The 22,500-nt window shown below is 46.5% G+C and overlaps 1 protein-coding gene across 1 annotated transcript in view; it reads left to right on the forward strand.

The window, feature by feature from the left end:
• Positions 1 to 22,500, forward strand: part of LOC123767312 (protein O-mannosyl-transferase TMTC1) — a 259,546-nt gene that overhangs the window by 170,145 nt on the left and 66,901 nt on the right. The window contains exons 3-4 of the mRNA XM_069317104.1: positions 13,803 to 13,980; positions 14,288 to 14,361. Coding sequence (XP_069173205.1) covers positions 13,803 to 13,980; positions 14,288 to 14,361 — 252 coding nt within the window. The remainder of the gene's footprint in view (positions 1 to 13,802; positions 13,981 to 14,287; positions 14,362 to 22,500) is intronic.

A 22,500-nucleotide genomic window follows, 5' to 3' on the forward strand; every position in this document is an offset into this window, starting at 1 on the left:
AAGTGTAGCATAACCACATAGGTGAAGCATATCAATGCAGCATACCTATTAAGCATAACCATGCAGCTTACTGGTGTAGCAGAGGTATGCAGCACACTGGTACAGCACTAGTGTGGGATACAGAGATGTGAGGCTACTGCGGCACTGATGGCACTCCAGAGGTCAGCACAGCAATCCATCACTATGAAAAAAGCGTTGATGGTGAAGGTTCTCTAAAGGTGAGGGGAAGCGGCCCGGCTCCCGGCTCGTGAGGGGAAGCGTCCCGGCTCGTGAGGGGAAGCGTCCCGGCTCGTGAGGGGAAGCGTCCCGGCTCCCGGTTCGTGAGGTGAAGCGGGCCGGCTCCCGGCTCGTGAGGGGAAAGCGGCTCGTGAGGGGGAGCGGCCCGACTCCCGGCTCGTGAGGGGAAGCGGGCCGGCTCCCGGCTCGTGAGGGGAAAGCGGCTCGTGAGGGGGAGCGGCCCGGCTCGTGAGGGGAAAGCGGCTCGTGAGGGGGAGCGGCCCGGCTCCTGGCTCGTGAGGGGAAGCGGGCCGGCTCCCCCGGCTCGTGAGGGGAAGTGGCCCGGCTCCCGACTCGTGAGGGGAAGCGGCCCGGCTCCCAGCTCGTGAGGGGAAGCGGGCCGGCTCCCGGCTCGTGAGGGGAAGCGGGCCGGCTCCCCTGGCTCGTGAGGGGAAGCGGGCCGGCTCCTCCGGCTCGTGATGGGAAGCGGCCCGGCTCCCGGCTCGTGAGGGGAGAGCTCCCTGCTGAATGTCAGTCAGACGTAAGAGCTCTTGCGGGAGGGGAGAAAAGCAAAGGAATGAGAGGAAGAGTTAAGGGGAAGAGCTGAGGGGAAGAACAGAGTTGAAGAAGCGAGAGATCAGAAGAGATAAGGGAGAGGGGAGAAAGTGGACGGAAAATGTAAAGATATACCTGAAGGGCCATTAATCCACGGCTTGGATATCTACTAGGAAAGCAAGAGAGGGATGAAGTATTTACCTAAGGTCTATCTGGGGAGAGAACAGTATAAGGCTCATCTCCTCCTGCTCCTTCCCACTTACATTGGCAGCTGCTAAATCACCATGTTTAATCTAAATGGAAATTTTACTGGGAAGGATTGACAACACTCCTACCTTACAACTACTGTACACTACGACTCTACAACAACCACTACAAGAACATACACACACACACACACACACACACACACACACACACACACACACACACACACACACACACACACACACACACACACACACACATTTTCACACAAATTCCAAAACATTTCGCTAACATCATGTACGTGAAAATTCGTTGAAAGGTTTATTCTCGGAAGTTGATTCAAATTCAAATTTTTATTCAGGAAAAGTACATACATAGATGATTAACAAACATAATGTTGGATTTCTAGATAGAGCTAGTAAATACAATCCCTAAAGCCACTAATACTCATAGCGTTTCGGGCAGACTCAAATTCGAAATCCCTTTCAGTCCTAACCTATATGGCTCACTGGAATCATATTCCCGTTGATGGCTCAATCCGATGATATAATTCATCTAGGTCCACTGGTAGTCCAACCACTTGGGGTGGACGGTAGAGCGAAGGTCTCTCTTCATGCAGGTCGGCGTTCAATCCCCAACCGATAGGCATGTTGACCTCTCAGGGTAGTGTAGTCTTGGTACGTCATTGTCACACGAGGTCAATATATAATTATATATACTGTCGAGTAGGAATTAAATGGTGTTTCATATTACAACATTTAAGTTATTCATTTTATATAACCAGAATGTGTTTAATATATTTTTTGTTGTTATATTTTTCACGATCTTTCATAAATGTAATATTAATTGACAATCTTATGGACGTGGCAGGTGTGTGGTGGTCGTGGCAGGTGTATGGGGGTCGTGACAGGTGTGTGGGGGGTCGTGGAACGTGTGTGGCGGTCGTGGCAGGTGTGTGATTATCATATGATGGATGGTTGTGTGGGACAGTGCCAGATGTGTGAATCACCAGGGAGAGTACCCCCAGGGAGACTACCCCCCAGGGATAGTACCCCCAGGGATAGTACCCCCAGGGAGAGTACCCCCAGGGATAGTACCCCCAGGGAGACTACCCCCCAGGGAGAGTACCACCAGGGAGAGTACCCCCAGGGATAGTACCCCCAGGGAGAGTACCACCAGGGAGAGTACCCCAGGGAGACTACCCCCCAGGGAGAGTACCACCAGGGAGAGTACCCCCAGGGATAGTACCCCCAGGGATAGTACCCCCAGGGAGAGTACCACCAGGGAGAGTACCCCAGGGAGAGTACCCCCAGGGAGAGTACCCCAGGGAGAGTACCACCAGGGAGAGTACCACCAGGGAGAGTACCCCAGGGAGAGTACCACCAGGGAGAGTACCCCCAGTGAGAGTACCCCCAGCCAGTATACTATAGTCCTATACATAGTCCAGGACCAAAACAAACCTTCAGTTTACACACAACGACAAACGGAATAATTCTGACAGTGCCAGAAATAGGTTTACTAATAATTCGATTTAAAAAATTGTTAAAACAATATTTATAATTGGTTGCACATGTATAATTTTCGTTTGCAACAAACGCAATATACACACAGCATAACAACAACAGAACGGTCCCTTATGACACGACGTTCGGATCATGACAAATACAATTCAAACATCAGTTATTGTAACAAATTATTACATTATAAATTATAACTTATTTAGGAGTCATCTGTCCCTAGTTTAAGATATCTGATTCTGAGGATTTATTTTAAGACATTGAAAACGCATCGGTTACAATAAGATAGGGGTTATAATTCATTATGTCGCGGGACAGGCAGCCAGCTTATATGTACATGTTAGGCTTATATTGAGGTATTTTAGATGAGTGGGTTGGCTCTCTAATTTTCAGCCTCGATATTACTATTTTCTGTCCGTATACATAACATAAGAAATTTACAGCGGACAAGGTACTGCGGTAGTGCCAGGTGTACGATGATCAACAACACCGACGAAAGCGTGGGCTGTGCCAGGTGTACGATGATCAACAACACCGACGAAAGCGTGGGCTGTGCCAGGTGTACGATGATCAACAACACCGACGAAAGCGTGGGCTGTGCCAGGTGTACGATGATGAACAACACCGACGAAAGCGTGGGCTGTGCCAGGTGTACAATGATCAACAACACCGACGAAAGCGTGGACAGTGCCAGGTGTACGATGATCAACAACACCGACAAGAGCGTGGACAGTGCCAGGTGTACGATGATCAATAACACCGACGAGAGCGTGGACAGTGCCAGGTGTACGATGATCAACAACACCGACGAAAGCGTGGACAGTGCCAGGTGTACGATGATCAACAACACCGACGAAAGCGTGGACAGTGCCAGGTGTACGATGATCAACAACACCGACGAAAGCGTGGACAGTGCCAGGTGTACGATGATCAACAACACCGACGGCAGCGTGGGACAGTGCCAGGTGTACGATGACAGCACTCTAGTGTCCTGGAAGATATATTGCCTGGACCTCCTACCAGACAGGCGGTATTGCGCTCGAGTTACATAGTACATTTTATTGCCTCCCCCCAGCACGGGTCTTGTGTGCTGGGATGGGTACACGACGCTCAGGGATAGATGGCAGGGCTGCCGGGCTAGAGGCAGAAGTGACCAGGAAAAACCAGAGGTGGGTAAGCAACCCGTCCTCTTAAAAATAACGTCACTTTTGGCTCGTATGCGCGCTATGGCCAAATTTTGACGTAATTTGAAATGAAATCAACTCACAAAAGTGACGTACTGTTCCGTTTTCTGTTTGAGTCGTCTGGGCTACACGGAGAGGTTAGGAGAGGACACTTTAAATTAACGTTTTTCATACCGTTTTGAAACTTTATGAGAATTTCCTGTCCATCTAACCTATCAGAGGACCTTTAACTTACTGTTGTTGAAAAAAAAATCCCAAATTTATTTTCATTTTTTTTTTTCATTTTCAAATTACGTCCAAATTCGGCCATACGGGCAAACGGCCAAAAGCGACGTTATTTTTAAGAGGACAGGTTGGGGGAGATCGTGTCTAGCCTGGAGCAGAGAGTATACTGGGTGTAGCGTGGAGCTACACCAGTGTACACAGCACTGGTGTAGACATACTGGTGTCAGGAGAGTGCTCAGCCATCCACGGGCTTCAGTTAATCATTCACTGAATGGAAATTGATGAGCATCCATGTTTTCAGTTGCACATTCAACATCTGCAGTTGTGTGGGCGCCAGGCGGCTTCCGCAGTCTGCGAGAGATCCAAAATCCACTGACCTCAATTGGCAGCATTCTAATGGGCAGGGACAGCCATGCTTCTGAACAGTCACACACACACACACACACACACACACACACACACACACACACACACACACACACACACACACACACACACACACACACACACACACACATCTTGCCGAGGAGTGAAGATGTTGGAGCCCGGCGAACACGCAACATTATGTTGCAACACCAACAACATTATGTTGCAAGACCGTTATCAACGTTGCTGCAAAGTTGTCGTGACGTTGGGGTATTGAGCTCGGAAAATCATATATTCCAAATAATCATGTAAGTACTAGTTAAGTGTAAACACAGTTAAGCTTACACACACAGAAATCACAGGTGGTTCGAACGTAGGGCGTAGGTTCGAACCCTCATCACGGCCCTTATGGATTTGTTCACAGATAAGCTTCTTAGTTGTTCTAATTTTATTACTTTGTTATTTGTGGTATGGGCGAAGAGCCATCCTCTCGCCCGCCCCTTCTCTCCTAGGTTAAAGCCGAAGTACTTCGAGGTTAAAAAAAATTGTCTGTGGGTGAACAAATCCACAAGGGGCGTGATGAGGGTTCGAACTTACCCCCGGGATAATCCCAGACACTGCCTTAGTCGACTAGGCCACGATATGGTCAAAAGAATTGCAACCGGGAATTCCACTGACTTCACAAGTCAGTAGACTCACAAGGGACAAATTTCCCTTGTGGATTTGTTCATTTGATGCATCACGCTATTGTGATTTCTATGTGTATTGTCTGTGGGTGTTCAGTAGCACGGTGAGTATTGCACCACAACCTCGGTGTGATTCTAGAGTTCTCTGATCCTCCACGAGTCCCGGACTCGAATAGACGACACAATAACGTCTGAGGGGCGTCGTGACGTCGCAATGTGGTGGGACGCTGACGCAAAGTCTACGTCGTGAGCACGCAGGATTAGCCAAGCTTTGTCCATCTAGGCGTCTGTGATGGAGCGCCGAGAACACACTGGCAGGAGAAAGGTGCACCGTTGCAAGAAAAGGGCGCAGCATTATGAGAAAAGGTGCAGTAATGCGAGGAAATATGTAGCATTGCAAGACAAGGAGCTGCATTGCAAGAAAGGCACAGCATTACAGGGGTCATCATTGCAGGAAAAGGCGCAGCATTACAAAGGGTATGCACAGCATTGTAAGAAAAGGCAGAGGTAAGGTGCGTGCGTGCAAGGTAAGGAAAGGTGTAGGAATGCATGGGAAGGTGCAGCGTTGCAGGGAAATATGCAGCATTGCTAGAAAAGGTTCAGCATTGCTGGCAAAGGTGCAGCATTCCTAGGCACGGATCATAATTGCTAGGAAAGGCGCTGCATTGCCAGTAAAGACGCAATATTGCTAGCAAAGGCGATTTTTTGGTATTGAATTTGTCTGTGGGCACTCAGGTCTGCCTGCAAAGCTTTAACTAAATATTATGTATCATGTTCACGGGCCCTAATGGACACTGTATTTCGCCCGCTCGAGAGTTTCAGAGCCGAGGCTTTCAGTTGCTGAATAGTTGACGTCTCTGTAAATTACTGCGAAATACATATTGCAAAGAAACACACACATATATGTGGGTTCACATGTGGCCTGAATCACGGCAAACTCTACGTGTTTGATACCGGAACGTTCGCACGCTATATAGATATATTACAACCCTATGGTCCCGGGTTCGACTCCCTCGGTAGGATAGAGATCTATGAACAATTTTTTTTTTTTAAATTGTTGTGGGGTGGCATATTGGGCAAGGTTAGTAGTTGCTCCCTAGGACCTAGGGGAAAACTCGATAAAAACTTTATGTTCTTGACGATGGGAAACTGTATCAGTGCACAATGCTATCATTAATGCACTAGTTTCTCCGGTATGTATTGAGCACTGAGCACCCTTTTGTGCTATCTTTACACCTGTGCAAGTGAACGATCATCCTTGTTATAACACCTGAACACCCGACATTGTTCCCCAAAACTAGCCAGTATCTCCTGAAACTATTCAAAATGTTTCCTTGAAGTTCACGCATTTGATAAAAAATGCGTGAACTCCTCACGAATTTTTGTGCATCTCCTGTAATACCTAAGCGGGAATTTATCTTGTATTTTCCTCCCCTTTGGTGTGGCCTCGTAGCCTGGTGGATAGCGCGCAGGACTCGTAATTCTGTGGCGCGGGTTCGATTCCCGCACGAGGCAGAAACAAATGGGCAAAGTTTCTTTCACCCTGAATGCCCCTGTTACCTAGCAGTAAATAGGTACCTGGGAGTTAGTCAGCTGTCACGGGCTGCCTCCTGGGGGTGGAGGCCTGGTCGAGGACCGGGCCGCGGGGACACTAAAGCCCCGAAATCATCTCAAGATATAACCTCAAGAAGGTTCACATTGAAACTATCATGTGTGAAATGTTCGCGAATAATAATAATAATAATAATAATAATAATAATAATAATAATAATAATAATAATAATAATAAAAATAATAATGAAAAATTCAATATTTGACGGCGCCTCAGGAAACTATCACGACCTTCGTCGGTGATTAGACATGTTCACAGAAGCTGTCAACAATACATCACATAACCAATTGCTCAAAGTGTAAAGCCTTGTGCTTCTTTGTGACGAACTCAACTCCTTGAGGGCAGAGTGTATCATTGACACAATAATCAATGACTTGTTTAATGTTTTTTGTAATGTCTTCAGTTGATCTTAAGAACAGGTTTAAAAAACTAGGATATGTATCAAGGTTGTAACAATATTAAGTAGAGATTTGGTTCACAAGACATAAGGATATCATTCGAGTTACAGGAAAAAAAGGATGATGTCTGAAATAGTATTAATTCACACTATCTACATGCATAAAGCAAAAGGGAATGACGATATACAATGCAAGTGACACAGTAACTTTACCGCCACAGTAACCTTACACTGTAGCCACCGTGGCAGTAATAGGATCACCACTGTCATTAGTATCCGGCGATCAATACCTAATTTACACACGAGTCTGCCAGCTCTACTTCTCTGAAAATATGTATACCTATGTCAACATGGGAAGTGCCAGACCAGCCGGGCTGTGGTGGATATGTGGGCCTGCGGGCCGCTCCAAGCTTGGACCAAGCTCTCACAAGCAAGCCTGGTCCCGGGCCGGGCATGGGGAGTAGAACAACTCCCAGAACCCCTCCCAGGTACAATATGGGGAGTAGAACAACTCCCAGAACCTACCCAGGTACAATATGGGGAGTAGAACAACTCCCAGAACCCCACCCCAGGTACAATATGGGGAGTAGAACAACTCCCAGAACCTACCCAGGTACAACATGGGGAGTAGAACAACTCCCAGAACCCCACCCCAGGTACAATATGGGGAGTAGAACAACTCCCAGAACCCACCCAGGTACAATATGGGGAGTAGAACAACTCCCAGAACCCCCGCCCAGGTACAATATGGGGAGTAGAACAACTCCCAGAACCCCACAAAGGTACAATATGGGAGTAGAACAACTCCCAAAACCCCACCCCAGGTACAATATAATGTACACACCACTATGATAAATGTGTGTACCCCACACCCAGCAATGTCGCTTGAGCTCCTCTTGGCGCCTTCTCGTGTGATATTGAAAGATTTGATTTTTGATTGTTGCCACCGAAGGCGGCTAGTTTATTGTGCACCCCATACTCATCCTGTGAGCGGTAGCGCAAAAGCGTTACAGAGGGCACAAAAGGTCTTTATCAGACCTCATCTTAGTCCTGGCTAATAAAGTTCTAAGTGTCTCCCTGCACCGGTGAAGGCAACATTGAGATGTGTGTGGCCAGAGGAGGAGCGAGTTGACCAATAGCAGTGACGTAGGTGCTGACGTAGGTGCTGACGTAGCAGTGACGTCGGTGCTGACGTAGCAGTGACGTAGGTGCTGTACAGACCACAACAGGCTTGACACGGCCGGTCACAGCACATCACCAGCCGGCAAGTAATGACCCTTCAGGATAACAACTTGTCTCTCCAGTATATTTACTCCGTTCAGCATGAAGGATAAATAATGTTCTGGTGGTGGAACATGTGTTACTACCGTGAACATAAAACACCTGAAGAACGGTGTTCACTTTTAACCCATCCAATATGTGTTGTTGATACGGCCAGTTGCTGCCTGGACGTCTGCAATCAGTCAGTCCAATTGCATGTTCCCCCCACCCCCCACCTCATCACAGACTGAGGAAATTACAAACCAGAAATAAATAATATCTGACAACATCATGGCCAGGTGCAACTGGCATAATATTGAGAGAGCGAGACATTACAAATAGTTACAGAAATAGTTAAGACAGGAGGCACACGAATGTATTAAGTCTTAAGACAGAATGCGTATGAATGTATTAAGTCTTAAGGCAGGATGCTCACGAATGAATTAAGTCTTAAGGCAGGATGCACACGAATGTATTAAGTCTTAAGGCGGGATGCACACGAATGTATTAAGTCTTAAGACAGGATGCACACGAATGTATTAAGTCTTAAGACAGGATGCTCACGAATGAATTAAGTCTTAAGGCAGGATGCTCACGAATGTATTAAGTCTTAAGACAGGATGCACACGAATGTATTAAGTCTTAAGACAGGAGGCACATGAATGTATTAAATCCAGTAATGGAGGAAGAAGACACGAATGCACTAACAGACCCATTACTCAGTACAAGTAAAGTATCATAGTTACGAAAACACTAAAATATACACTTACGACCAAATCCCTCCTTAAGGCAAAGCTTCTGTTGTTAACTTCACCTAAATTAACCTCCCCCCCCCCCCAGATTTAAGACACTCACTCTGGTTGATGAACTTTCGTTAACAACCTGATTCATCACAAGTGAGTATTACAACCTCATATCTTAGTCATGTCCTAAACCATAGACATTTAATGATTATTTAACAGACAACACGAGCCCACAACCACCACAACCTTCCCTCACCATATTTCACAACCTTCCCTTACAATCCTCTAGTGATTTATTAAGCATGGATGGTGAGCTGCCTCCTCCTGGATATGATATTTCCATCTTGACTTCTTGAGGATTCCTTAAGAAATGTCCATGTTTCACACTTCATGATAAGTGTTCACTATCGAGAATATGAGACATACGTGAATATGTCAACATCTTACATGTATACATCTATACACCGTATTATTATACCGGTAATTATACTTCTATTATACCGGTAATTATACTTCTATTATACCGGTAATTTCCACTTCCAGGGATCTGGGGCAAATCGTAATTATTATTACATTTGAAATATATTACATGGTAGGCTTGTTGAATCAGTTCACAATATTATAATCATATGAAAAAGAATATGCAATGTTGCAACACTCATATATATATATATATATATATATATATATATATATATATATATATATATATATATATATATATATATATATATATATATATATATATATATATACACAATTGCCTGTCGAGTCACTAGTTAAGGCAGATTCACGCTTCTATTTTAAATAGCGTACATAAAGTATCTTTTTTTACTGTAAGTATAATATGCAAATTTCTTATAATGCAACCGTGTCAAACTATGTAACTTATTACACAGTTCTACTGCAAAGTAAATTAGGATATTAGGCTGTGCAAGAATTACTATCCAGTCAACAGGCTTAAAAACTCAACATGAAACAATTTAAAGTAACATCATTAACATCATACAATAATCAAGGAAAACTTGGTAATGGAAAATACAAATTAATCTCTAGACATGTCCTAAGATTGTAACAGACGAAATTAACAAGTTATAATGAGGCTATCCCCTTGTTCACAACAGTTGTGAGTCAGGAGTCCATATAACACAGAGGTTGTCAGCAAAGCACCGTTCGAGAAATGTTCGAACGTCATCAGTTGTGAGTCAGCCCATCCTCATCAACACTGGACAAATGCTCATTAATCCAGCTGCCAAAACCCGCTGTTTATATCTTGAGATGATTTCGGGGCTTTAGTGTTCCCGCGGCCCGGTCCTCGACCAGGTCTCCACCCCTCAGGAAGCAGCCCGTGACAGCTAACTAACACCCAGGTACCTATTTCACTGTTCGTTATGAACGAAAAAAAATTATTCACAACTCGCAGCTGATGACATTCGAACATTTTTCGAATAGAGCGTCGCTGACGGCCTCTGTTCGAACCACAACTCTGTAAATGCTATGTAAATGTAGTAAATGCTAATAATAATATTAACTCAAATATGAGAACAAACCAGTTTTTAATACACAATACGTTAAAATTGATGATTTCGTCTAGGTACGGGCGCCGCTTTAACGAGCCTGGCAAGAGGAAAGGTTCAAATATTTCCCCCACGAACTTCACAAAGTATTAATGACCAACAGAACCAAATCGACTAATCTAATCTATGCCTAAGTATACACATAATTTTAATATATAATGATAATATTATGCAACAAATCTATTTTTTAATAGTGTCCAAATTTGTAAATTTCTCGGAGGACGGCCGCAGCTTTAAGGAGCCCAGCCGGAGGATGGATCGAGTCGTGTGTAGGGTGTTTTTTCAGACATAAACAGTTTTGGTGGCAACATGGAATGAACATTTGAGCTTTGTTGATGAGGACGGGCTGTGCTAGTGGCGTCGGTTCCCATCGCCACTATCGCTCGTTCCCCTCGCTACCGGGGCTTGTGCCACTAGTCCTCAGGCAAGACAATGACCACTACTGATGCAGTGAATGGAGTGCTGCTGGAATCACAACGCCACGCTCAGAGACACTTCCAAAGTTATTCTCCGCCTCGTGTCTCTCTCTCCCTCCCTCTCTCTCTCTCTCTCTCTCTCTCTCTCTCTCTCTCTCTCTCTCCCAAACATACGTGAATCCTAATCCGGATTCTCCGCCGTTTGTTTCTCTTACTGCAACTATTTCAATATTTTTCAAATAGCACGGACAAATACCGGAGTTAAATATCGAGTACACTGAAAACTACAACCGCTAAACCCCTGCGAAGGGAAAACCTTTTAAATCTTCACAAACCCCCAGGAAGAAAAAATGTTTCAATTTGCGGGAGTCGACGTTACTATGTTGTACCACCAATGGGCTTGGTCTTCATGGGCACACGCAAATACTCGTCTGTATTCCGCAACCATTTGTCTCCGTGTCTCAAAACACCGGAGCTCTTGGTGACAATTCTTCTGTGGCTGACAGTGACCTCCAACACCACACCACCCAACCCGTCAATTTTTGTTTATGTACTGGAAAGGGATTTGTGTCGGGGGCCCTTGGGTAGGTTAGGGTAACCCTAGTTGGGGCTAGGGTGCTTACCTGTTAGTGCTTATCTATCAGTGACTACGAGGAAGTGAGGTGGAACTCTTTATACCTCGTTTACTTCTCCTGTTGTACCTGTTGAGCCATACTTAAGTTATCCTGGCGTTCAAATTCTTGGTCGAATCTGTCTTTAGGGTTGTGGATGGAGGTGGCTTCCACAACATCTTCTCTCAGTGTCTCCCACTTGTTGACACCTGTCAATATTTCCTAGCATATTCTTCGATATCATATCTGTCCTATTTTCCCTCATTTTAAAGAGGCAGTCCTTGTCCACCTCGTCTATTCCCCTCACTATCTTGTATGTTATGACCATGTCTCCTCCGTTACTTGTGTCTTTCAGAGTTGTGAGGTTCAGTTCCTTCAACCTATCCTTCTAGTTTAACCCTCTCTCTTAGCTCTAGAGCTACTTTAGTTGCAAATCTCTACACTATTTAATATTACTCTCGTGCTTCACAACGTTTGGGTTCCAGACCGGTGCTGGATATTCCAATATTGGTCCATCGAGAGTTGTGTAGACTGGCTTGAAAGACGCATGATTTAGGCTTCTGAACGACGTTCTAATGTTCGCCAGCGTTCATATGGTGCCGATGTCACCCTGCCTGTGTGTGTCTGTTGTCACCCTGCCTGTGTGTGTCTGTTGTCACCCTGCCTCTGTGTGTGTCTGTTGTCACCCTGCCTCTGTGTGTCTGTTGTCACCCTGCCTGTGTTGTGTCTGTTGTCACCCTGCCTGTGTGTGTCTGTTGTCACCCTGCCTGTGTTGTGTCTGTTGTCACCCTGCCTGTGTTGTGTCTGTTGTCACCCTGCCTGTGTTGTGTCTGGTGTTGTCACCCAGCCTGTGTTGTGTCTGTTGTCACCCTGCCTCTGTGTGTCTGTTGTCACCCTGCCTGTGTTGTGTCTGTTGTCACCCTGCCTGTGTGTGTCTGTTGTCACCCTGCCTGTGTTGTGTCTGTTGTCACCCTGCCTGTGTTGTGTCTGTTGTCACCCTGCCTGTGTGTGTCTGTTGTCACCCTGCCTGTGTTGTGTCTGTTGTCACCCTGCCTGTGTGTGTCTGTTGTCACCCTGCCTGTGTTGTGTCTGTTGTCACCCTGCCTGTGTGTGTCTGTTGTCACCCTGCCTCTGTGTGTCTGTTGTCACCCTGCCTGTGTTGTGTCTGGTGTTGTCACCCTGCCTGTGTTGTGTCTCTGGTGTTGTCACCCTGCCTGTGTTGTGTCTCTAGTGTTGTCACCCTGCCTGTGTTGTGTCTCTGGTGTTGTCACCCTGCCTGTGTTGTGTCTGTGGTGTTGTCACCCTGCCTGTGTTGTGTCTCTGATGTTGTCACCCTGCCTGTGTTGTGTCTGGTGTTGTCACCCTGCTTGTGTTGTGTCTCTGATGTTGTCACCCTGCCTGTGTTGTGTCTGTGGTGTTGTCACCCTGCCTGTGTTGTGTCTCTGGTGTTGTCACCCTGCCTGTGTTGTGTCTCTGGTGTTGTCACCCTGCCTGTGTTGTGTCTCTGGTGTTGTCACCCTGCCTGTGTTGTGTCTCTGGTGTTGTCACCCTGCCTGTGTTGTGTCTGTGTTGTCACCCTGCCTGTGCTGTGTCTCTGGTGTTGTCACCCTGCCTGTGCTGTGTCTCTGGTGTTGTCACCCTGCCTGTGTTGTGTCTGTGTTGTCACCCTGCCTGTGCTGTGTCTCTGGTGTTGTCACCCTGCCTGTGTTGTGTCTCTGGTGTTGTCACCCTGCCTGTGTTGTGTCTGTGTTGTCACCCTGCCTGTGCTGTGTCTCTGGTGTTGTCACCCTGCCTGTGCTGTGTCTCTGGTGATAGTGTTGTACTTGTCTCCACTCTTTCTCTCTCCGGGTGAGGGGAATGAGAACTGACTTTTGTTGCTAAATTGATTTATTTTACTTGGTTAATAAATTACACGCAGATACGGAAGCAAATGTAATCAGGCCAGGAACGGAACCCCATCTGAATTGTCTGTAGTTTTAGGTTCATAAGTCTTCCTTAGCTCCATGTTCTTCCCCCTCGACCCTCGCGCTCAGGACACGTAATGTATTCATGAGATGGTTTGATATTCTCCTTCCCTGCCTCCCACCACCCATACATATTTACCCCCTCCCCCCCCATACATATATACCCCCCCACCCCATACACATATACCCCCCTCCCACCCCATACCCATATACCCTCTCCCACAAGGAATTAACGTATCGTTCCACCGCTCCTCTCTCTCCTGCAGAGTCAACCACTTGCTCTTCGGGCTCCGACCACTCGGGTTTCACCTGGTGAACGTGGCGCTGCACTCGTGCGTCTGTCTGCTGCTGACGCGGGTCCTGCTGCGTCTGCTGCACCTGCCGCAGGGCACCGTCCTGTCTGCTGGTCTGCTGTTCGCCACCCACCCCGTCCACACCGAGGCGGTGAGTACAGCGCTCGCCTCTGCTCACGGTCGCCAGGATCATATTCTTAGTTATCATCATGGTACGTGTTCTTGACGCAACTGGCAGTGTGTATATCTGTGGTAAGAACCCTATGTCTAGTGTGAAGAATATATGCATCTGTTGATGCGTATATTTGGGATGGGAACTTCTAGTTGAAGCTTTGTGTCTATGCACACTTGCGTATGTGTGTATGATTATCTGGGCATGTGTAGATATGTCAATGAATCAAATGTACATTGAGACTGATCCATCAGGTTGTGGGTGCATAATAGAGGCTCTCCATCAGGTGACTGGACTGGTGGGGCGGGCAGACGTCCTGGCTGCCATCTGCTTCCTGGCCGCCATCCTCTCCTACCACAGGTGAGTTATGGCTTCCCAGCACGCACTGAAACTTGTGTCTCGTGTGTCATGTTTACTCTCTCTCTCTCTCTCTCTCTCTCTCTCTCTCTCTCTCTCACTCTCTGCCAAACCACTTGGACTGAACAGGAAAGCGACTGTCTCGTTTCATGCAGGCCGGCGTTCAATCTCCGACTATTCAAGTGGTTGGGCACCATTCCTTCCTCCCCATCCCATCCCATATGCTTATCCTGATCCCTTCCATGTGCTAAATATTCGTAATGGTTTGGCGCTTTCTCCTGATGGTTCCCTTCTCTCTCTCTCTCTCTCTCTCTCTCTCTCTCTCTCTCTCTCTCTCTCTCTCTCTCTCTCTCTCTCTCTCTCTCTCTCTCTCTCTCCTCTTTACCCAATGGCTGAGCCACCTGATATCTGCAAGGCAAGTGGAACTTCATTTCAATTTGTTTTCCAAAAACAAGTGTGTTCATTCCTCCTTGTTCCTCACTGGTGTCTTCTACCTCCCGTTTATCCGTCTCGGACTGCTTCTCTCTCCTCCCGCCTCCCGCCCCCCTTCCTGCTGCGTATATCTTATATAATAGGCCACATAAAATGCAAATTTGCTTATTCAATAATGCTTTGTCGGTGGAGAAGGACAAAATGGAAGCTTTTGTCCAGATGATGACATAAAAGGGGCATTTTATTCCACAAGAAGGCTATTGAATGGAAATATTAAAAAAAGGTAACTTTTCATAGATTATCAAAAGGTCTGGGGGTTCGATTCTCGCAGATCCTAGTGATTAGGCACCATTCCTTCACGTCAACTCGTTGTCATAGCCTTACCATGTGCTATATAGTCATTCTGGCTAAGCTCTCTCCTGATTACCTCGATTGATTGATGAAGATTAAGCCACCCAAAAGGTGGCACGGGCAGGAATAGCCCGTAAGTGGTGGCCCTTTTGAGCCATTACCAGTATCAAGAGCTGATACTGGAGATCTGTGGAGGTGGGAATGCACCCTGCGTGACGGGAGATGTCTCCCTTGTGAATGTGTTTTGGTCTGTATTGATTACCTCATTATAGATGAGGTTAAGTATGGGCTGTGGATGACTACCCACTACTACCCTCCTATCTCTGTCTCCAGACGCCACTCTGGAGATAGAGATACTCTACTCCACCTCTCAAACTACTTGGGCTGGACGGTAGAGTGATGGTCTCGTTTCATGCAGGTCGGCGTTCGATCCCCGACCGTCCAAGTGGTTGCGCCCGCCAAACAAACGACGAAATTACGACCTTGCAACAACGTTTGGACAAGTTTTAACACCTAACAAGTTGTAACAACATTCAAATACGTCATAAAAACATTATAACAAAATGTAACATCTTTATTACAAGTTGTAACAAGCAGAAAATAGGGACAGTTACGTTGTGTGTGTGTACAGGTTGGGCACCATTCCTTTCCCCCGTCCCATCCCAAATCCTTATCCAGACCCCTTCCACGTGCTATATAGTCGTAATGACTTGGCGCTTTTCCCTAATAACCCCCTTCCCTTTTACCCCCCCCCCCACACTGATTCAAATGTAGATATGATAGAGCCCAGTAGGCTCAGGAATCTGTACACCAGTTGATTGACAGTTGAGAGGCGGGACCAAAGAGCCAAAGCTCAACCCCCGCAAGAACAATTAGGTGAGTACAATTAGGTGAGTAATGAATTTCATTTCCCAATTCCACCATTTCCTCACCCCCCCCCCCCCTCTTCCCCCCTTCCTTCAACGGCATTCTCGGCGCCTCTCAGCCTCTCCTTGAATTACATCTCCCAAAGGCATATATTTCTCCACCTATCCTTAAATTACTTACATGGACGCCTCCCATTCTCCCGTGAAGGGAGTGCATGCGTCGCCACTTCGCTGTTCCCGCCTGTCTTGCCCTTCGGCATCTCATTAGAGACAAAGCCCCAGTTAACAGTTTTTTATGCAACAGTGAGGCGCAGCTGCCCTTGAGCATTTTAGAAATATAAGCTAAATGCGCTTTGTGATCGTGGGAAAGAGTGTTTGGGTTTTATACGAAGACTGTGAGGCATTGGGGGCTGACCCACAGGCACTGGGGGCTGACCCACAGGCACTGGGGCTGACCCACAGGCACTGGGGGCTGACCCACAGGCACTGGGGGCTGACCCACAGGCACTGGGGGCTGACCCACAGGTACTGGGGTTGACCCACAGGCACTGGGGGCTGACCCACAAGTACTGGGGGCTGACCCACAGGCACTGGGGGCTGACCCACAGGCACTGAGGGCTGACCCACAGGCACTGGAGGCTGACCCACAGGCACTGGGGGCAGACCCACAGGCACTGGGGGCTGACCCACAGGCACTGGGGTTGACCCACAGGCACCGGGGGCTGACCCACAAGCACTGGGGGCTGACCCACAGGCACTGGGGTTGACCCACAGGCACTGGGGCTGACCCACAGGCACTGGGGGGCTGACCCACAGGCACTGGGGGCTGACCTACATTGATAATAATGCATTGTGATATATATCAATCATGTAAAGCTTTCACTGTTGTACTCAATGGTCTCCCATCACGTCATGTGGGTCTCACGTGTCTTCACTCACGTACAGGAGTGAGTCGAGTCGTTAACTACGAAACTACGACGTTCGCTGCAACATTCGAACAACTTGTAACAACTTCTAACGAGTTGTAACAAGTATCTAACAAGTTGTAACAACTTTCTAACACGCCATAAAGACTTTATAACAATATTAACTTGGTAACAAGCCGTAACAAGGTAACAATAGGGACCGTTAGGTTGTGTGCTTGCAAGGCGGGGAGTCGGGCCGGCGCAGTCAGGTGTTTCAGATGTGCCTGGGAGTCCGGGCACAGCCAGGTGTTCAGGAGGCTTCCAGCTGTAAGGGCCGGATGGCACTGGAGCCAGAAAACGCTTATCCAATTAAGATACTAAGCAGCTTATCTGATGCGTTGATGATTAACGACAGATCAGAGCCCCACCTCTGCCTCCACGAGGACTTCTCTTATCCCTCTGAGACGGACCCCACCACCACCACTGCCACAACCACTGCCACCACCACCACCAACACAACCACTGCCACCACCACCACCACCACCACCACCAACACAACCACTGCCACCACCACAACCACCACCTGAGGTCCAGAAACACAAACAATAGCTAATTACGTTTGCCCGAGAAAAAGCTTGTTTTTCTCCTCTTTCCCCCCCTCTCTCTCTCTCTCCTCTCTCTCTCTCTCTCTCTCTCTCTCTCTCTCTCTCTCTCTCTCTCTCTCGTAAAGCTGTTTCTAACACTATGCACTCAAAACTATTATTATTATTATTCGCATTTGCTTTGTGTCGGTTAATGAGTACATGATACACAAACAAATTTCTGAACAGTCTCATGAGAAGATATAGACATACTATGTCCTACTTCACTATCACCTGGGCACAGAAAGACATAGTTATAAATATTTATTGAGTCGAGACACTGTCATCTGAGTGATGGTCAGCATCAGTGAGTGAGCATCAGTGCATCAGTGAGTGTGATCAGTACATCAGTGAGTGATCCGAGTGATTGGATGCTGCATCCAATCTTCATCTGGTCTACAACACCTCCGAGAAAATCAAAATCAGTAAGAAGCATCAGCATCGTTACCGGAGCCTCCGAGGTCTCCCCAGATCCAAAATATACTCAGTAATGAGAGAGAGAAGGAGAGGGAATTATCAGGGGGAGAATGCCAAGCCATTACAACTATATAGCACTGGGTCAGGATAAGGATTTGGGATGGTACGAGGGGAAAGAAATGGTGCCCAACCACTTGGACGGTCGGGGATTGGACGCCGACGTGCGTGAAGCGAGACCGTCGCTCTACCGTCGCTACCGCCGATGGGATTCCAGCATTATGTCCAATTTGGTCGAATTCCGGTCAACAATGTCTGAATAATGCCTACCGGACATGACCTCTCAACCGTTTGTATTGTGTTAAGGTGCTCTTCATTTTGCACCATCAGTCCCTATCAAGGAGCAGGTTGGTCTCATACACACCGCGAGTGCGAGCCGGACTGTGTTGAGGTCAGCACTTCGTGGGACAAGGCTGCTACGAAATCTCTGCACGCAAACTCCTACCGGCTCCTGTATCTCACTTCATCAAGTATGTAAATGTCACAAAGATACAAGTGTCTCGTTTGCTGAGCCACTCGTGTGTATACCTACCGAAATACATACATACATACATACATACATACATACATACATACATACATACATACATACATACATACATACATACATACTCATACACACAGCACAGATAACTAGAGGGGCGCATTTACATAGCAAAGAGCATAATCACGACAACAGATGATCAAAGGTAGTTGAGGGCCAGACCCTAATTGGTTTACCAGCTCCAGTGCCCATGCGCCTCACCCGCTTGCCTATACCACTTGGGCACTACTAATTCATTCTACCACTTGACTCTGCCACTTGGAAGCCTCCTCCATCTTGGCTTTACCTCTCAGCCACTACCACACAACAATAAGTCAGTCAGATACGATTTCAAAAACAGAGACAGGGGACGAAGGCAGGAATGGATACTTCCATGGCTAGTTTCTGTCTCATGTTTCGGCTTATTTGTGTCCCTGAACCTGTTTCTTTCATCTTGTTTTACTATGTTTTCTCTCTCTCTCTCTGTTACTATCCTTCTCACTCCCCTTTCCTTCCCTCTCCCTTCCTCCCTCCTTCTCACTGATGCCCGCCCGCTTATTATATATTCCAGAGATACCGGGGCGCCAGGCTGGTGGAGGACCTTGTGACTCGCTTTAGTTGTGTTGTCACTGATAATTCATGGACCTATTCACCATGTTGTCATCGTCTTTCTCCTCTCTCCTACTACTCCTCCTTCCTTCTCCTCCTCCTCCTCCTCCCACTACTACCAATCGTCGGTCTTCTTCTCAAATCTCTCCACAGGCAATTTCTGTGATTATAGTTGGTTTAGCTGAAGACTGTTCGGGTCCGATGTCTGTTAGTTCATATTTTCGCCAATTTTGTTTTCTGGATATGTTGCATACGTGTGTGTCTTTGTTTATCTAATTATGTCTCTTTTTGTCTCTCCGTTGTTTGCTTCACTCTCTCTCTCTCTCTCTCTCTCTCTCTCTCTCTCTCTCTCTCTCTCTCTCTCTCTCTCTCTCTCTGTCTCTCTCTCTCCGGGAAGGTTTGAAATGTGTTTCTTTAAATAATTACATTTTCCACTAGCATTAACGCCTCTATGAGTCCCCCTACGGGTTATTCTTTGCGTGGGCTGCCAGTCCAAGTGAGGAAGGGAAAAGAATAATAATAAAAAAATATATAACAAATAAATAACATAAATTTATAATAAAATAAAAATAAATTTTCAGTTACCCACACCTGGAAAACTAGTTTCGAATCTAAACCTAATCAATCATTGACTGATTAGGTCGTTCCACGCCAAACATCCGTCGGTTACTCCAGGTCAACGGCATATTAAGCAAAAACCTTTGGTAGCTTATTTGGAATGGCAGTTACGGCAATAGGCGTAGTGTTGGGCCAACAGGTGTGGAATGTTACTTCAACCTTACCACCTAACTTACACCCAAGTCTCCTGTTACGAGTTTTGTCGCTACTGTAACCATTGTTACAGAAGCGACAGAAAACGTTTCCAGCGTCACTAAACTGTTGTGCTATATTGCCCGAACCTAACCCTACCCGAGGAGCTACGAACTTTTTGTGCCAACCACCACAGTTTATTATTTTATATATTCGCTTTATTATTTAAAGTATTTGAGTAATGCAAAAATCGTTTTAAATTCCCCCTCGGTCATCAACGTTCCTCCAACACCCAGTTTGAGACCTGTTTAATACTATAGGCGACAAGATAACCTCAAGATAACCTCAAGACATAAATGTTTACCATGTTGGTATCGTGCGCCGTAAGTCTAAGCAATGAGGCTTTTTCTTAGACACAAGCGTGAGAATGGTATTAAAACTTGTCATGAACATAAGACAAACAAGTAAATTAAGACATGAATGCACTTGCGCGCGCGCGTGCTCGCCACCCATCACCATCAGAGCACATGATAACACAAGCGATGTCGTAGTTATTTTTAATAATAGTATTATTATACAATTCTATAATTCTTAAAACAGAAAGTAATGTTATTATATTTGATGGATTTGTGTATCATTATGACCAAGTTAGAGTTAGGAGGATTGTAGAAGGACACTACAAATCCTGAGACACAGTTGGTGGAGCGCGCCTCGCCAGTCTATACGAGGGGAGAGAGTACGATCCCATTGTATGGGCTCGATCCCTCGAAACACAAACCGTAACAGTCTTTATTTTCTGCTTGTTACAACTTGTAATAAAGTTGTTACATCTTGGCTTAACGTGTTTATGACGTTTTAGAACGTTGTTACAACATGCTATATTGATTGTTATAACTGGTTAGATGTTAAAACTTGTTCGAACGTTGTACCAACGTCGTAGTTTCGGTGTGTGTTTGGCGGGACATTCTCTCTGAGGAGATTTGTCTGGGTACTTTCACATATACAGGAAGTAGACAACTCATTCTCACGTTCCGTCAAGCGGCGTCGTCTCCAAACACGCATTTGTAACTTCTATGAAAAAAAAACAGAATTTCCCAAAAAATGCAAATTATACTATAGTTTTGTACAATGTTAGGCTTACGCCATGTTAGGTTCATTGCCTTTTTATTCCATGGCAACTAATTTTTGTTTGAAAAAACACTGTTTTTGAGGATGCAGCCTGGACGAGGCCTTGAGGACGACCTATAGGCTTCGGAGAGCAGAGTCTGAGGGCGAGCTGAGGAAACAGGAGAGAGGCGGCTGCTTCACAGAAGGGCATCTGGTCAATATCTTAGCCCATTCTCAAGCTAGGCTTAGTTATGATGCACCCGTTTCCAAACTTGCATTCATACATTTTCACTTAATAAAAAATAAGTATTTTTTCATAAATTAATATTATCAAACATTATAATAACGTGTATTGTTAGGATTATAGTAACGAAACTGTTTTGGGTATGTTAATTATTAGTATTTGCGGTATCTGGATGAAGTGTTATAGAGATCGATGCAGTTTAAACATAGGAAATTAATAAAATAATGTTCGAGAACATTTGGAACGCAATGTACATAATCAGTTTTGAGTCGTGTCTCAAAGTGCTTCTCATTCCTAAACAGAGAAAAGCTGCTGATAAACGGGCAACTGTCCAGTCTTCATTAAGAATGGTCTTAGTGTCTCGAGATGAAAATTTAGTGTCCCCGCGGCCCGGTCCTCGACCAGGCCTCCACCCCCAGGAAGCAGCCCGTGACAGCAGACTAACACCCCAGGTACCTATTTTACTGCTAGGTAACAGGGGACATAGGGTGAAAGAAACTCTGCTCATTGTTTCTCGCCGGCGCCTGGGATTGAACCCGGGAGCACAGGATCACGCGTCCAGTGTTCTGTCCGCTCAGCCACCGGCTCCCCTTAGGCCTTAGGCCCAACACACAATCAGAACATGCGAGACAGTGACGCAACACCACCTCATCAACACATGCCAAATGATTGTTAATTCAGCCACCGGGAAGCCGGTCGGCCGAGCGGACAGCGCGCTGTACTTGTGATCCTGTGGTCCCAACTCGATCCCGCGCGCCGGCGAGAAACAATGGGCAGAGTTTCCTTCACCCTATGCCCCTGTTACCTAGCAGTAAAATAGGTACCTGGGTGTTAGTCAGTTGTCACGGGCTGCTTCCTGGGGGTGGAGTCCTGGTCGAGGACCGGGCCGCGGGGACACTAAAGCCCCGAAATCATCTCAAGATAACCGTCCGCCTGAGTTAATGAATAGAAAACATACGACACGCAACTGATGGCGTTTGAACTATTCCCAAAGAGTGCCTCGTTCACTTCCTGTGTTTAGTTCCAACTCTCAGAAGCCATATGCCAGCCCATCCCCCCATAAACAAAGGCTAAATGCTCGTTAATCCAGTCACCAAATCCGCTAGATTAACGTGGATTTGGCCATTGTTTATGACGACGGGCTGCACGGCTCAGCTGATGACGTTCCAACTGTTTTCGAACAGTGCTTCGCTGACGTTCTCTGTTCGAATCGTTCCTCTATAAATGCGTCACCCATGTA

The sequence above is a fragment of the Procambarus clarkii genome, chromosome 86 (genome assembly GCF_040958095.1).
Source record: "Procambarus clarkii isolate CNS0578487 chromosome 86, FALCON_Pclarkii_2.0, whole genome shotgun sequence".
In the NCBI taxonomy this organism is placed as follows: domain Eukaryota; kingdom Metazoa; phylum Arthropoda; class Malacostraca; order Decapoda; family Cambaridae; genus Procambarus; species Procambarus clarkii.